The 16,074-nt window shown below is 41.7% G+C and overlaps 1 protein-coding gene across 3 annotated transcripts; it reads left to right on the forward strand.

Annotated features, from left to right (window-relative positions):
• The first annotated feature begins 7,644 nt into the window (after positions 1 to 7,644).
• Positions 7,645 to 15,264, forward strand: LOC137037832 (H-2 class I histocompatibility antigen, Q10 alpha chain-like). 3 transcript variants are annotated; one of them, XM_067412155.1, is made up of 15 exons: positions 7,645 to 7,876; positions 7,956 to 8,020; positions 8,561 to 8,787; positions 9,062 to 9,337; positions 9,862 to 10,122; positions 10,773 to 11,051; positions 13,034 to 13,186; positions 13,264 to 13,308; positions 13,517 to 13,561; positions 13,702 to 13,785; positions 14,434 to 14,496; positions 14,578 to 14,616; positions 14,713 to 14,778; positions 14,871 to 14,909; positions 15,066 to 15,264. In XM_067412155.1, the coding sequence occupies exons 3-15, from the start codon at positions 8,682 to 8,684 to the stop codon at positions 15,068 to 15,070; spliced, it is 1,461 nt and encodes a 486-aa protein (XP_067268256.1). In that variant the 5' UTR covers positions 7,645 to 7,876; positions 7,956 to 8,020; positions 8,561 to 8,681; the 3' UTR covers positions 15,071 to 15,264. The 3 variants fall into 3 exon arrangements, 2 of the variants coding, with proteins under 2 accessions (XP_067268256.1, XP_067268257.1); XM_067412156.1 differs by having other exon boundaries at positions 13,034 to 13,174; XR_010897320.1 differs by lacking the exons at positions 14,871 to 14,909; positions 15,066 to 15,264 and having other exon boundaries at positions 13,702 to 13,789; positions 14,713 to 14,725.
• The last annotated feature ends 810 nt before the right edge of the window (positions 15,265 to 16,074 follow it).

Consider the following 16,074-nt stretch of genomic DNA (forward strand, 5'->3'; position numbering starts at 1 on the left):
TGAGTACCACAGAGGGCACTGAGCTGACTCCTCTGTGGCAAAAAGATCGACTTGAGCTCGACCGAAAGTTTTCCATATCAACTCCACCACCTCGGTGTGGAGTTTCCATTCCCCCGGTCTCGCGCCCTGCCTCGACAGGGCGTCCGCTCCCACATTCAACCGCCCGGGGATGTAGGCTGCTCTCAGCGAGAGGAGCTTTCCCTGGGACCAGAGGAGGATGCGACTGGCCAACTTTGATAATGGGCGAGACCGCAAACCCCCCTGATGGTTGATATACGAGACCACCGTAGTGTTGTCCGTTCGGACCAGCACATGATGGTCTCTCAGGTCGGGGAGGAAGTGTTTCAGTGCAAGAAACACCGCCATCATCTCCAGCCGATTTATGTGCCAGGAGAGCTGATGGTCCTCCCAAAGACCCTGAGCCGAGCGACCACTCATGATCGCCCCCCAGCCCGTGAGGGAAGCATCTGTCGTAAGCATTACACGACGACCAGAAGTCCCCAGCACGGGTCCCTGGGTTAGGAACCAAGGCTTCTTCCACATGACCAGAGCACGAAGGCATCGCCGCGTGACTTTGATCATGCGAAAAGGATTTCCCCTCGGGGAAAACCCCTTGGTCCTGAGCCACCACTGTAAGGGTCTCATGTGCAGGAGGCCAAAAGTAATGACGTTGGACGCAGCTGCCATCAGACCCAACAGTCTCTGACACTGTTTTACAGTGAGTGACTGGCCTAATTTCACCCCTTTCACGGCCCCGAGAATGGAACTCACACGAGCAGGGGACAACTGCGCCTGCATCGTGGTGGAATCCCAGATTACACCTAAGTAGTTTGCAACCTGACTTGGGACCAGCACACTCTTTTTGGCGTTGAGCCTCAGCCCAAGCCTTTTCATGTGCGACAGAACAACATCTCGATGTTGAACTGCCAATTGTTCTGTTTGAGCTAGTATCAACCAATCGTCGATATAGTTCAGCACGCGGATGCCCTGGAGTCTCAGCGGAGCCAGCGCTGCATCCACGCACTTCGTGAACGTGCGGGGTGAGAGGGATAGGCCGAACGGAAGAACCCTGTATTGGTAAGCTTCGCCCCCGAAAGCAAACCTGAGGAACTTCCTGTGTGAAGGATGGATGGATACATGAAAGTATGCGTCTTTCAGATCTATCGCTACAAACCAGTCCTCGGACCTGATCTGAGGGATGATCTGTCTGAGTGTAAGCATTTTGAACTTCAACTTCCTTACTGATCGATTTAACACACGTAAATCTATGATCGGACGCAACCCTCCATCCTTCTTCGGAACAATGAAGTAGCGGCTGTAAAAGCCCGACATTTTGCTGGGAGGGGAAACCCTTTCTATAGCCCCTTTTTGCAAAAGCATCGTTACTTCTTGCTCCATCACCAGAGACTGCTCTGGGGTTACCACCGTAGGAAGCACCCCATTGAACTTGGGCGGTCGTGAACCGAACTGAATTCTGTAGCCCTGTTCTACCATGAGCAGCACCCACTTCGAAACATTCGGGAGATTTTTCCACTCTTCCAAATATTCTACTAAGGGAACCAGTCTCTCGAGACTGGTCTCTGGTGTTTTTGAGCACTTGGCTCGTCCATCTGACGCGGCGCACCGGCAGACAGGCGAATCACGTGCTGGCCAACCCTCCTCGGAGGATCGGCGGAGACCGCTGTGCCCTGACGCACGCTGGGTGGCAGGGTTGACAGGACGGTCCCCTGAGGGCACCGGGAGGGACCCGATATCCGAATCCCCCGGAGGGGCTGCCCTCGAGAGATCCTGCACTATAAAGGTCAGGACCTCTTCTTTGAAGCCTTCCGGGAGATAATGACGGTCCTCAGATCCGTCCTACCTCCGGAAGGCTTCGCCTGTGCCACCCGCCCCGGCCCCCCAAATCTTTGTGGGGGAGCGCGGGAGGCGACACTGGCTCTTTGTTGCACCCTGTGTGCTGAGGAGCTGGCTGTCGGCCAAGGCTGCTCCCGCCCAGCAGCCTCGGGGGGATGAGAGCGGCGGGGAATAATTTTAGAAAATGCCGCTGTCTGCTTTCGTGTCTCCTGAAACCTGTCGACGACAGTTGACACTGCGTCGCCGAACAGCCCATCAGGAGACAGCGGCGCGTCCATGAGAACATTTTTATCTCTCTCCTTGATGTCTGAGAGGTTGAGCCAGAGATGCCTCTCCGTGGCCACCAGGGCTGCCATAGAGCGGCCGATGGATTTGGCCGTCTCCTTGGTGGCCCGGAGAGCTAAATCTGTTGCCTTTCTGAGCTCGTGAATAGCCTCAAAGGACGCTTCCCCAGTGTCATCAATTTCCCCCAGCAGGTCGGCTTGGTATGCCTGTAAGATAGACATGGTATGAAGGCATGCCGCCGCCTGACCTGCCGCCGAATAAGCCTTGCCCACCAAGCTGGAAGTTGTCTTTAGGGGCTTGGTGGGCAGCGTCGGGGTCTTAAGGGACGATGTGGGCTCGGGTGAGAGATGGCTCGCGAGCGTCTCCTCGACCCGAGGCATCGCCCCATAGCCGTGACGTTTCAGCCCAACTATATTGCTATATAGTGACGTCTGCGGGCTGTACAGTCTGTATTGTACTGGCCTCTTCCACGACCTCGACACCTCGGTGTGGAGGTCGGGAAAAACGGCAGACCCCGGCGCTGAGGTAGTGACCGCGCGGGAAGAAACCTTTCATCAAGCTTACTTTTTGGTTTATTTTCAGCTTTTTCCGCGGGCCAGTCGATTTTTAACTTTTCTACTGCCCTGGTCACTACCTCTAATAGCTCCTCATAAGCAGGGGATGAGGATGGCGGTTCCTCATCGACGCTCTCCACATCAACCTCCTCGGAGGAAGATATGTTAAGCATCGGTGCCTCTCTTCGGGGGGAAGAAACCGCTACGCGTGCTTCCGCCACCAAAGAAGAGACACTGGGTCTAGCAGGTAAGGGAAGCGATAGGGCAGTGCCCGTCTCTTCCCCCTCTGCTAGATCCATCTGTGAACCCCACGAGTGCAGCCTTCGCTGTGCCTTGGCAACAGCGGGACCAGACCCGCGGGGAACACTCGCCTCGGCGCCCTCCTCAAAGAGCGCCCGGCGAGATCGCAGCACTCTGAGGGTGAGCTGATCGCAGTGTACACAGACGGCTCCCTCGAGAGCCGCCTGTGCATGCTCAACCCCCAGGCATTTCACACACATGTCGTGTGAATCTCCTGTCACTATGTAGCGTGGACAAGGAGGAGTACACTTTTTAAACTGTTGCTGCTTTTCCGCCATAATGCTTTTTGTCTTATTTTTGTGCTTTGAAACTCTTGTCCTCGGACGAAGAGATCACTGTGTGAATATGTATATATATATATCAGACAGACAACAATAAATAAGACAGACAAGATACAGAGAACGCTTGCTGAAGACAACAGAAGCTGGCGTGCTTTGTGTTCAGGTGTGCTTTATAGCTTCCTGATCCGTGACGTCACCCGCCTCTGACGTCGCGTCTTTTCATTGGTTGGATACAGAGGTGCTTCACGAACACAAAATACAGAGGGTTCCCGTCACGTCATCCGACGTAGCGTCGATAGTTCCCACGAAAGGGAACTAAAGGTATTATTAGGTGTTTTCAAATATTGCTCTCCTAGATCCTCCTCAGATACAAGGAAAGAAAATAAGGATGAAGGAATTGAAGGAAGATATTTTTGTAATATTCTTGATCACTCAAACACCACTTCATCTCGCTGTATTTGCGCAGATGCAGATCTGCCGTTATGTTGCTGAAATATGATTGATTAAAATATTCCCCTTTATAAAGCTGTTAAAGCATGTGACATTTATTTAAACCACAAATGGAAATTTAAAACCGTTTCCACAAATGTGAAGTGCATCAGTTTAGCAACTTTTTGAATAAGAAATTAAATTTTTTTAAACTTTTTTCATATATATTTATATAGCTGGTTGTAGCCTTATTTAGATTTTTATATTGTTATATTTGGCACCTCTATTTTATGTATTTTATTTTATTTTACATATTTATGCATACCTAATTGTAAGTGTAATATTTACAACTGAATTAAATTATATAATGTTAATGTTTCTTGAATTCTTCATACATATATATGTATATATATTGCCAAAAGTATTGGGACACCCCTCCAAATGATTGAATTCAGGTGTTCCAATCACTTCCATGGCCACAGGTGTATAAATCAAGCACCTAGGCATGCAGATTGAAAGAATGTCAGTCTGCATGCCTAGGTGCTTGTGAAAGAATGGGTCGCTCTCAGGAGCTCAGTGAATTCAAGCGTGGTACCGTGATAGGTTGCTACCTGTGCAATAAGTCCATTCGTGAAATTTCTTCACTACTAAATATTCCATGGTCAACTGACTACGGTAAACCTCGGGATAAAACGAGAGATTAATATTAGTGTAGATGCCATTCTTCTTCTGATGTAACAAGTACATCTGGTATTATGGGAAGTATTCCCGGTTTCCTGCTGACCTAATTTATGCAGCCTAATAATCCTTTAACAGATGTGAAAATATAAATTGATAATGTGTTATGTGTATGCCAGGTCAAAGAGATGCATTTTTAGTCTAGATTTAAACTGACAGAGTGTGTCTGCATCCCGAACAATGCTAGGTTGTTCCAGAGTTTAGGTGCCAAATAGGAGAAGGATCTACCGCCTGCGGTTGATTTTAATATTCTAGGTATTATCAGCTGGCCTGAATCCTGAGATTGCAATAGACGTGAAGGACTATAATGCATTAAGAGCTCGCTCAGGTACTGGGCAGCTATACCATTTATAAGTAATTAGCAAGATTTTAAAATCTATATGATGTTTAACAGGAAGAACTGGGCTAATATGGTCATACTTCCTAGTTCTAGTAAGAACTGTAGCTGCTGCGTTTTGGAGTTTGTTTATTAAGCATGCAGGTCAACCACCCAGTAGAGCGTTACAGTAATCTCTGAGGTCATGAACACATGAACTAACTCTTCTGCATTTTTCATTGAGAGCATATGTCATAGTTTAGATACATTTTTAAAATGGAAGAATGCGGTTTTACAAATGCTAGAAATGTGGCTTTCAAATGAAATGAAAGATTCCGGTGACACCGGTGACACTCCTGTCAGCTGAGAACAGAAAACTGAAGCTACAATTAACACAGCTCACCAAAACTGGACAATAGAAGACTGGAAAATGTTGCCTGTCTGATTAGTCTGGATTTCTGCTGTGAAATTCAGATGGTTGGGTCAGAATTTGGCGTAAACAACATGAAAGCATGGATCCATCCTGCCCTGTATCAGCGGTTCAGGCTGCTGGTGGTGAAATGGTGTGTTCTAAATTTTCTTGGCACACTTTGGGCCCCTTAGTACCAGCATTGTTTAAACACCACACCCTCTGTCCATGTGTTCTTTGTGAATTTAGAGAATTTACACATTCTTCATCATGGTGGGGTTTGATCGGTTTACTCGTCGCTAATTCATGTGAGTCTCAAGAAAACTGCATAATAATTTCTACAGCTTTAAATGCAGGTTCTAACATGGTTGCACAGGTAAGTGGACGTTCTGCTGTTACACATTCAAAATGAAACAATAGGATCTGCAATGTACTCTGTCAAAGTTATCCTCCTGATTTCTTCTATTGTGCCTTTTCAGAGTGGTAAGAACTCCATATGTATGATTATATTTACTAAAGAAATTGTGCATTCACCTGTAGTTGTACTAGTGGATTATATAGCACATTCAACTAAAGTAAATGTGTTTATGCGCAAAAAGAGCTGTGTTGAGAGAATGCTGAAAAGTTTATCTTGATATATACGGAATCATAATTACTAATGTTTAATTCATATATTTACCTTTTATTCCTTATTACCTTTTTTTTTTTTTTTTTTTTTTGTTCTTTATTCTTTCAGTGTTTGCATTTTGCCTTTGAAATGTGCATAAGAGGAAGAACAGCACACGGGACACAGGTGATTATCCTTTAACCAGCCTGGGACAGGTTTACTGTTCAGAGTGTTTAAATGTAGTGAAATAATAAAATATTAAAAAAATCTTAATATTTGTAATAATATTTAAGGATGCACAATATGACAGCCTTTAATATATTTATTTGTTTCCACCTTTTTCAAGATTTAATTTTTAATAGCACTAACCTATGGCAAATTAATTTTTGTTTGAGAAATTAATTTGACCTTCCATAAAGGAAAATTACTTTGACATGTAAAAATGTTTTATGGCATAAAAAGCTAATCACTTTTAATGAAATTTCGTTCCTCTGTTTGTAAACTTTATCACTGTCAGATTTAGTATCTTCTGTTCTTAATCTTCTGTGTTTCTCTTCAGATCTTCATGTTCTTCAGTGGAGGCACGGCTGTGTTTGTTGCTTTTATTCTGTATATGTAGCTCTGAAATCATCTATATTGTGTAATGTCCTACTAAAAGTAACCAAAATCATGTGTACTGTGTCAAGAGAAATGGAGTGTTCTCTTCCAAACAATTTGATAAAGATTTTAAAAGATATAATAAAAAGCAGAAAATTGTTGAACTTGAAAATCTCTGGGGTCTATGAAGTTTTCATAATGTGAAATACAAAAACACATGCTGTGGGCTCGAGTGAAGTGTATACCACATCCTGTAAAGATGAGACGAATGTTACATTATGTGTGTAGGTTAACACGGGTTCTGGGGATAGAAGAATTGTTGTGTGCAACTGGCAAAAATGAAGACAGTTAGGAAATAAAGATCTAGCAAGGTTGAAATCTGATAAAAATGTATAATAAAAAATGTGTTGCTTAAGCCATTGACGAAATAGGAAATGCATTGACGCAAGCAAAAAAGGTGATAATTGTAACATAGCAATTGACGCATGCAGGTAATATGTTAACGCAAGTAGAAGCCACAAAAATGAAGAGATAAAGTGCGTCTAAAGAGAATATAAAAACAGCGGCCTTTATAGCTCTCTGTAGTTTTGCTGAAGAAAGAAAGAGCATACAAGCAAGCAGCAGGCGGAAGCCGGCACCAGACCCTCAGAAGATCAAAGAAGACACCTGATATTCTTAGAAAGAACATATACTAAGTAGAGAATAGGGTAAACTTTAAAATGTAATTATTTATCTGGCCCATGGAACTTCCAGCTTAGCTGGCATAGAGTGTGTATTTAGCTTTGCCTTTGCAAGAAATAATAAAATGAGAATGAGGACTGCCCTCAAACTCTGATAGTGTTGTCTCAGTCTGTTTATTGTTGAAGTGTGAGAATCCATTTGGGGAAACAGAAGTTGACTGTCTGAAAAAAGATAGATTTTTATAAAAATATCCCAACGGACTTTAGTTGAACCAGTTGCAACAGAGAGGGCCGAGGGAGTGCATTAGCAGGCATAGCTGTCCTCTGAGGGCAAAGAGCCAGCTGTGGTGCACTGAACAGAAGGCTAACCCAGGCACCGAGGTAGGCTTGGTTAATATCTGAACTGTAAGCCTAGGAGGTAAAGTAGTGATCAGAAGTAGACCCTGAGATAATATAGTCTAAGAAGAAAATATTATACGCCTATCTGACTCCTCATGAATCTATAAAGGACATGAGTTGAGTAATATGAATAGAGGAAGTGGCTTGTGATCAAGATCATGGTCACGGTGGAAACCACCCAGAGGGTGACGCGGCACAACTGTATATACAGTCTCTCATGTGAGCAGTATATGAGTTTATTTCACATGTGTGTCAGTGTTTACAGGAATCCTATTAATGAATATAATTGAAGATTTTATTGTGTCTTTGAGTGGCTAATAGAACTCTAAATGTAGATCTCAGATAGAATGACCAGTGATTGAGTCAATATATCCTGCATGAGGAGGACAGTATGTGATTTTGATTCAGATGTTCTGTTCAGCAGTAGGTGAGTTTGTCTTTCTCTGTTGTTTCTTTCTCTTCGTCATGCAGATGTGATCAGATTGTGTTTCTCATGTCAATAACAGACCACAGCAAGTAGGGGTGTAACGATATTCATACCAAACCGAAAAAACGTGATACACCACCCAGGGTACGTAAACTCTCAATTCTGCCATTTTATTGCGAAATTCAAACAAAAAAAAAATGTTTTGCCGCTCTTTAATGTGGCGTGACAGATTACTCTACAGGCACCTAATTTCAAGCTAGATCGCGATCATCTCTTCCTCTGTAATATTAGTTACAAAATAAACATGAATGAACATCTAAAAGTATGTTGAAAGATACAGCACAACTTACTGAAATGTATCACATCTCAAATAATTGCTCAATCAGTGTTTCAACGGTGGAAAGACATCAACAAAACACTGTGTCACCTAGCATTTACCTCAGGCTAGTCCACAGCTTGTCAGTTTGTTAGTCTAAATATATGCCCTATATATTCATTATATTTTACTTGTTAGTGATGTCTTGATTATTTAAATCTGTCATGAAAATGACAGCCACTGTGTAAATGATTATATTTCAACAACAAAGAAATATGAATTAAATGAGTTTGAACATGACATGGTTGTTGGAGTCAGAAACTGCTGATCTACTGGGATTTTCACTTACAACCATGAACCATCTCTAGGGTTTACAGAGGTGGTCCGAAAAAGAGGAAATATCCAGTGAGTGGCAGTTCTCACGAGTCCCGAGAAAACTGAGGAATACGTCATACAGCTTTAAATGCAGGTTCTAACGTGTGCATAGGTATGCGGATATTCTGCTGTTACACATTCAAACCAAATCAAAAGGGATCTGCAATGTACTCCGTCAAAGTTCTCCTCCTGATTTCCTTTATTGTGCCATCTCAGAGTGGTAAGAACTCCAAATGTCTTCTTATATTTCCTAGTGGAATATATAACATTCCAATTAAGTAAATGTGTTTATGGGCAAAAATAGTTGTTGAGAGATTACTGAAAAGTTTGGATTATCTTAATGCATACTGAATCATCATTACCAATGTTTAATTCATTTATTTACCTATTATTCTTTATTATTCCAGTGTTTGCGTTTTGGCTTTGAATTTTGCGGGTTTTGTTTGAACTCTGTTTCTTGTTTCAATAAGTTTCTTCTTTCTTCCTCATTTCAGAAATGCACTCTCTATCCTACATGTACAGCGTCATATCAAAATCTCTGATGTCTGGAGAAATGTCTGAATTCTACACCTCAGTTGAACTCGATGACATTCAGATGAGTTTGTGTCACAGTGTGAATAAAGCAGATTTCATGACTCAGTTGTGTGAGGAATCTGAGAGACTCTTTAATGAAAGTGATGATCTGCATTATAAACAACAGTGGCTTCAGATCAACCTTAAAACACTGATGATGATGGAGCACAAGAGGAAGAACAGCACACGGGACACAGGTGATTGTGTTGAGGGACAGTGGGGTCAGTTGGGGGTAAGATGTGCCATGTCAAGTAATTTGAGTCATTAAGGAATAGATAAACAAATTTAATTTCCAAAAAAAATAACTTTCTAATGAGCAATCCCATTCAAAATCTAATTTGGTTGCATATTATTCCTATTTTCTTAAATCAATTCAATAAAAAGCTTGATATCTAGAGTATTTAAATGTAGTGAAACATTTTTCTTTAGTTATAAATGAATGCATATATGAACTGCTTCCACCTTTAAGACTGAGATCTTCATCTAGCACTAAAGCCATAATGAGGAAGGTTAAGAAATTTATTTTACTTGCCATGTAGATTTGGCATAAATTTGCTCATAACTTTTCTCTTGTGTAATTGCTCAAAAACAAGCAAATGTATATGATAAAAGTGACAAATACAGTTCACCTGCTGACACATCTTACCCCACTCTCCTCCACATTTTGAATAATATCACAGTCAGATTTAGTGAATTCTGTTCTTAATCTTCTATGTTTCAGATCTTCATGTTCTTCAGTGGATTCACGGCTGTGCAGTTGAACGTCACTCTAATGGTTCAGTCATGTTTCTTCAAGGCACTGATGAATACGCCTATGATGGCCAGACCTTGACCTTTGACCTCTCAATGCACTGGAAGCCTTTAGTCCTTGACCATGACATCATCTGGGACAGAGAATCAGTTTCCAGCCTGGAGAGGAAATGTGTGGAAACGTTAACCAGATTCATTGAGCGTCAGCGAGAGAGAAAGTTCATCATGAAATGTGAGTTTATCACACTCTTATAGTTCACATAAGAATCTGTAAAAATGTCAACATCAGATGATGGGTGGTGTCATCCTCGGCCACACTGAAATGGTATTTTGATTAAGAACTTTTACTTTTCATAATATTAAATTCAGATCGATTTTTCACTTCCTGCTGTTGTAACTATGCTTTTCTCTTACATGTGGAAGATGATTACTAAAAAAAAATAAGGAATTGCCTATTTCAGATTTACCCGCCCCAAAAGGATAAGTAAAAATAATACGTTTGTTGATTGTAGCAAGGTTTGTTGATCAGGGAAGGAGGCGTTATTCATATAAAATAAACACAAAATGAAAGTAAAAGCGGCAGCCCCTCATGGACGACTGCCACACACACATCAACAAAACATGACATAAATAGTCCAGGCCTGGTCCTCTCTCGTCCTTCACTGCCGTTGCTCCTCCTTTTATGCTCCCGGAGCTTATCAATCACGCCACCGGCCTCGTCCTGACTGCCACATTGATTTACATGCAGGTCAAGCTGCATCTCTATATGACTGGAATGAGCTGCAAAGTAGACCAGTATGCCTGAGACTACTGTAGATAAAGCATCTATCATTACCGTTATCACTTAGATGAATCAGTTGTGTCTGTCTGTCTGTTTTTCAGCTCCTTCCAAACCTTACTTATTTGTAAAAGCGTCTGGATCATCAGTCAAGCAGCTGCTGGTGTGTTTGGCCACAGGCTTCTACCCTAAACATGTGCAGATGGAGATCAGACACAACTGGATGCCGTTACCTGATGAGCAGCTGAACTCAGATGGAATCAGACCGAACGCAGACGGATCCTTTCAGCTGATGAAGAGCCTGGAGATCCTGCCGTCTGAAACATCTCAGTATCAGTGTGTGGTGGAACAAAGGATTCTGCCAGAAGGCAGCCGTAGAAGAAGTAACAAAGATACTGAAATGTTTGTTTCATGCAGAACTGGCTTTATGTAGTTTGTTTGAAATTTAATCTATGGTTTCATAAGATCTCCTCAGAATCAGAATGTGCTTTATTCGGCAATTGATAAGGTTTCCTGGAGCTCTAGGGACTTGCATTCATACAGTGCTTGAATTGAAAATGTCTTGTGCTTTGGCTGGCATATGCAAATCATTCTCACATTTGAAATTTCTGCAATGAAGAAATGACACTTTGACTCTGGGTTGTAAAGTTCCAGCAACATGTAAGAAGAGTCGGTACACAAGAAAATGTGAAGGTACTGTAGATTAAAATATAGAATATAGGTACTGCACACCAGCCCACTTCGAGCACTTCATACATGTGTACAGACAGAATTAAAAGAATTAAATAAGTAGAATTAAATAAAAACTAGTGATGCACCGAAATTTCATCAACCGAAAATTTTCAGTCAAAACAGCAATTTTTCGGTTTCGACTGAAAATGGCTTTTTTTAAATCATTGACCAAAACAGTGACTTTTAATCAGCTCTGCTCCAATAGTGCATTTTGACCATGTCAGTGTTTATTTTGTTTAACAGTTCAACATGTCAGGTGTGTGGACACTGGAGCTAGATTGACAATATTGATTTTTTTTAATTTTAATCAATACTGATATGGATTCTCGAGATCAATCATTAATCTGTGCAGTTTTCATTTGAGGCGTGAACAAAACTTCACTGAACTTTTGTAGAGCAGCTGCCATCCAACAATCACAAGCTTTGTTTCTTCAAATTGTACTTGTAGTTCAAATGCTTGTACAGAATCACAGATCCTCTGACTAGAACAACTGGAGAATTGTCTGAATGTTTAAAAATTGGCAAATGGTTGTTTGGTGTCTAAAGCTTAATGTCTAATATTATTAATGAATGTAGTAAAAGGAATCAGAATAAAATTACCTAGAACATGACAAACACACACACACACACACACACACACACACACACACCACTGGCGTAGGAACCGGGGGGGGCGGGGGGGACGTGTCCCCCTCAATATTGGAAAATGCTGCATGTGTCCCACCCAAAAATTAGCCTATACACCGCAGGAACAAAAACTGTACATTTTGAACTTTTATTTTGAATACGCGACGAAGAAGATATTCGGTTTTGTCAGTCAAACCCAGAGTGATTTCATTCATGTTTGAATAATCACCATTCGCCAATCACCAGCTTCATATTCTTCACTTTTCACCTATAGTCGGACTCGGAGCATCTGATTGGTAGAGAGAAGTCAACATTACACTACGAACATTCAAATACGTTATTGGTGCGCACCAGCTTTGAACGACTCGACTTTGTATGAGGTAAATTAGTCTCAGTCAAGCGGTTTAAATTAACAAGCTTTTTAAAACTGAATTATGGATACGAGGCATGACATTATAAACTTTTTAATAGAAAAGTAAAATGTTATTGATATAGATAATAATGATAGTTCTAGTTCCAAGTGCCTATATCCAAAGCCGTATGTGACTGTTGTGTTTTTGTATTTTTTTGGGGTTACAAATCAAATATTTGCCTTGTAAAGTGCCCCTTTCCTTTCTGCCCGCAATTGCAGGGGGGCTTGTACACTTTTATGTTTCCCAACTTCAATATTTGTGTAATAATAAATAGATAAATTAAACAGATGAACAGATGATAAACAGATGATTTTGTTTATTTATTTTGCTGTTATTTCATATATGTCGTACCACGTGACGTCACCATACTGTATGTTACTATTATGGTGGCGAGATGGACGTTGATTCATAATGGCCAAAATGTCCCCCCCAATGTCAAAGTGGTTCCTACGCCCCTGACACACACAAACAGTAAGTACTGAAGAGCTCCAAACTGAGACAGATTCAGCGCCACCATCCTAATGACCATTATCAGTGTTACATGTGATTTTACACCAAAATTTGACAAATAATGGATTTTTGTTCTGTGACAGGTAGAAAGTCGGGCTCTGGCTTTATACCCACTTGGTACTTAGAAAGAAGCCCACTGTGGATAAGGGATGCAGTAATTGGATCTGTAGTTTGCATTTTGATTGTTTTCCCCATGATTGTCCTCACATTTTACAGAAAATATGGTAAACATCCAAGTGAGTATCATTTTAAGTCCCTTAAAGTCATAAATATGGACAGAAGAGAGAATGACTGTTAATGTTTAACATTTCAGAAGAGCAGGACACACTGAAGACACCATCATCACTGCAACTATCAGGTGACTCTGACTCTAACAGAAGTTACTCATTAAAGCACAACACATGTCCAGATGTGTCCTGAAGAGATTCCTGCTCCTGACAGTGAAGAACTCAAAACACACTGTGATCATTTCATTAACAATGTAACATCACTACTAAATCCATAAATGTAAATGAGATGAAGAGACTGATCATCTGTGTTATTTATTATTTCATGTGATTCTGCAGCGCTTCATAAAACACAGATGAAACCAGAACTGTTGGAGGAATCAAGTGAGTCTGAATTGCTAAAAAGCCCATAAATTAAAACCCTCTGATTTAAAATTATTTGGTTTACTGTCACTGTACAGCTTCACTGTGAACATGACTAGATGTTTAACAGCCATCATTTGATTCAATCTGAACTCCATCAGGAGCAGAAAGATGTGCAGATTTGACTGATGCTTTAAATGATTCAGATGATGAAAACACCACAGATCCCAGAATGGAGGAACACAGTAGGTCTGAACACACACACACACACACACACACACACATAAAATCACAGTGTTTCTTCACTGCAGTCACTGGTATGAACAGAAGCTTTTTCAGATGTTCTTCAGACGTCGTTCAGATGTTGTTCAGATGTTGTTCAGGTGTTGTTCAGATCTTCTTCAGATGTTGTTCAGATGTTGTTCAGATATTGTTCAGATCTTCTTCAAATGTTGTTCAGATATTTTTCAGATGTTGTTCAGATGTTGTTCAGATATTCTTCAGATGTTGTTCAGATGTTGTTCAGATCTTCTTCAGATGTTGTTCAGATGTTCTTCAGATGTTGTTCAGGTGTTGTTCAGATGTTGTTCAGATATTGTTCAGATCTTCTTCAGATGTTGTTCAGATGTTGTTCAGATCTTCTTCAGATGTTGTTCAGATATTTTTCAGATGTTGTTCAGATGTTGTTCAGATCTTCTTCAAATGTTGTTCAGATATTTTTCAGGTGTTGTTCAGATGTTGTTCAGATATTCTTCAGATGTTGTTCAGGTGTTGTTCAGATGTTGTTCTGATATTTTTCAGATGTTGTTAGGAAGTTGTTCAGATCTTCTTCAGATGTTCTTCAGATGTTGTTCAGGTGTGTTTCATTAATGGTTTCTCTCCGTCTCTTTCAGCTGAGGAGGTTCATGACACTCAAAGTCTTTGTGACACTGAAGCGACTCCAGCAGCAGCTCGAGGTCAGAACATCTGAATTCATCTCTTATCTGACGCTGATTCTTCATCTCACTCACTGAACGTGTCTGTAATGTCTTTTCTAGGTGCAATGGGCTCCAAAATCATCTCTCTGCCTAACTTTGGTGAGTTACTGTGGGTTTATATTTATTTTGATTATATTTTTAACTTTAGTCAGGCAGACAGGATGAGAAATTATTATTATTATTTTTTTTTTTCAGCCATGGAGAGAGAAGACACTGATCAGAACACATTTACCCAGAATGCTCTGCTGTTGCCACCGCCTAGTAAGATCAGTAATTTCTGTATTTTCTCTATTCTATATTTCTAAATTATTAGTTTATATATATAATTATAATGCTGTTATTCTGTGTTTCAGGACGCTGGAGATCCAAGAACATTTCACTGCCAAACCTCAGTAATGTTTCAGTTCATTTCAATTAAATATAAATATTTTTAATCAAAAACATCAGTTTACATTTTAAATGTAGTTTTCTATTTGATATTGGTGTATTAAAAAGAACTTCTGCAGTTTTTAATAACTTTCTAAATGAGCAGTTTGTGTGTTTTTCAGTTTAAGACAGAAAGGACTTCAGTGACTCCAGTTAGAAGATCAAGCAGTTCCTCGTTGTTCAGGTTGAATCAGATGTTCCTTCCTTCCATCATCAGGAGGAGGTTTCCACATCATCAACACAGCTTTCACTCTACAGACAGTCAGACACTATTAACTGCATGAGCAGAAGTGGTCAGGAAACATGATGGCGATATTAACAACACACTCCTGCACCACACACACCTGCACTAACACACACCTGCACCAACACACACCTGCACTAACACACACCTGCACTAACACACACCTGCACCACACACACCTGCACTAACACACACCTGCACTAACACACACCTGCACTAACACACACCTGCACCAACACACACCTGCACCAACACACACCTGCTCCAACAGACACCTGCACCACACACACCTGCTCCACACACACCTGCTCCAACAGACACCTGCACCAACACACACCTGCACCACACACACCTGCACCAACACACACCTGCACCAACACACACCTGCACCACACACACCTGCACCAACACACACCTGCACTAACACACACCTGCTCCAACAGACACCTGCACCACACACACCTGCACCACACACACCTGCACCAACACACACCTGCACCAACACACACCTGCACCAACACACACCTGCACCAACAGACACCTGCACCACACACACCTGCACTAACACACACCTGCACTAACACACACCTGCACCACACACACCTGCACCACACACACCTGCACCAACACACACCTGCACCACACACACCTGCACTAACACACACCTGCACCAACACACACCTGCACTAACACACACCTGCACTAACACACACCTGCACCACACACACCTGCACTAACACACACCTGCACCACACACACCTGCACTAACACACACCTGCACCAACACACACCTGCACCACACACACCTGCACTAACACACACCTGCACCACACACACCTGCACTAACACACACCTGCACTAACACACACCTGCACCACACACACCTG

The sequence above is a fragment of the Chanodichthys erythropterus genome, chromosome 15 (assembly GCF_024489055.1).
Source record: "Chanodichthys erythropterus isolate Z2021 chromosome 15, ASM2448905v1, whole genome shotgun sequence".
Taxonomy (NCBI): Eukaryota; Metazoa; Chordata; class Actinopteri; order Cypriniformes; family Xenocyprididae; genus Chanodichthys; species Chanodichthys erythropterus.

Bases quoted from the DNA above. Each gene is read 5' to 3' on its own strand.
- LOC137037832 (XM_067412155.1), top strand. From the start codon at position 8,682: ATGCGGATATTCTGCTGTTACACATTCAAACCAAATCAAAAGGGATCT. The intron at 10,123-10,772 runs GTGAGTTTATCA...TCTGTTTTTCAG, and splicing joins GAGAAAGTTCATCATGAAAT to CTCCTTCCAAACCTTACTTA. The intron at 11,052-13,033 runs GTAACAAAGATA...GTTCTGTGACAG, and splicing joins AGAAGGCAGCCGTAGAAGAA to GTAGAAAGTCGGGCTCTGGC.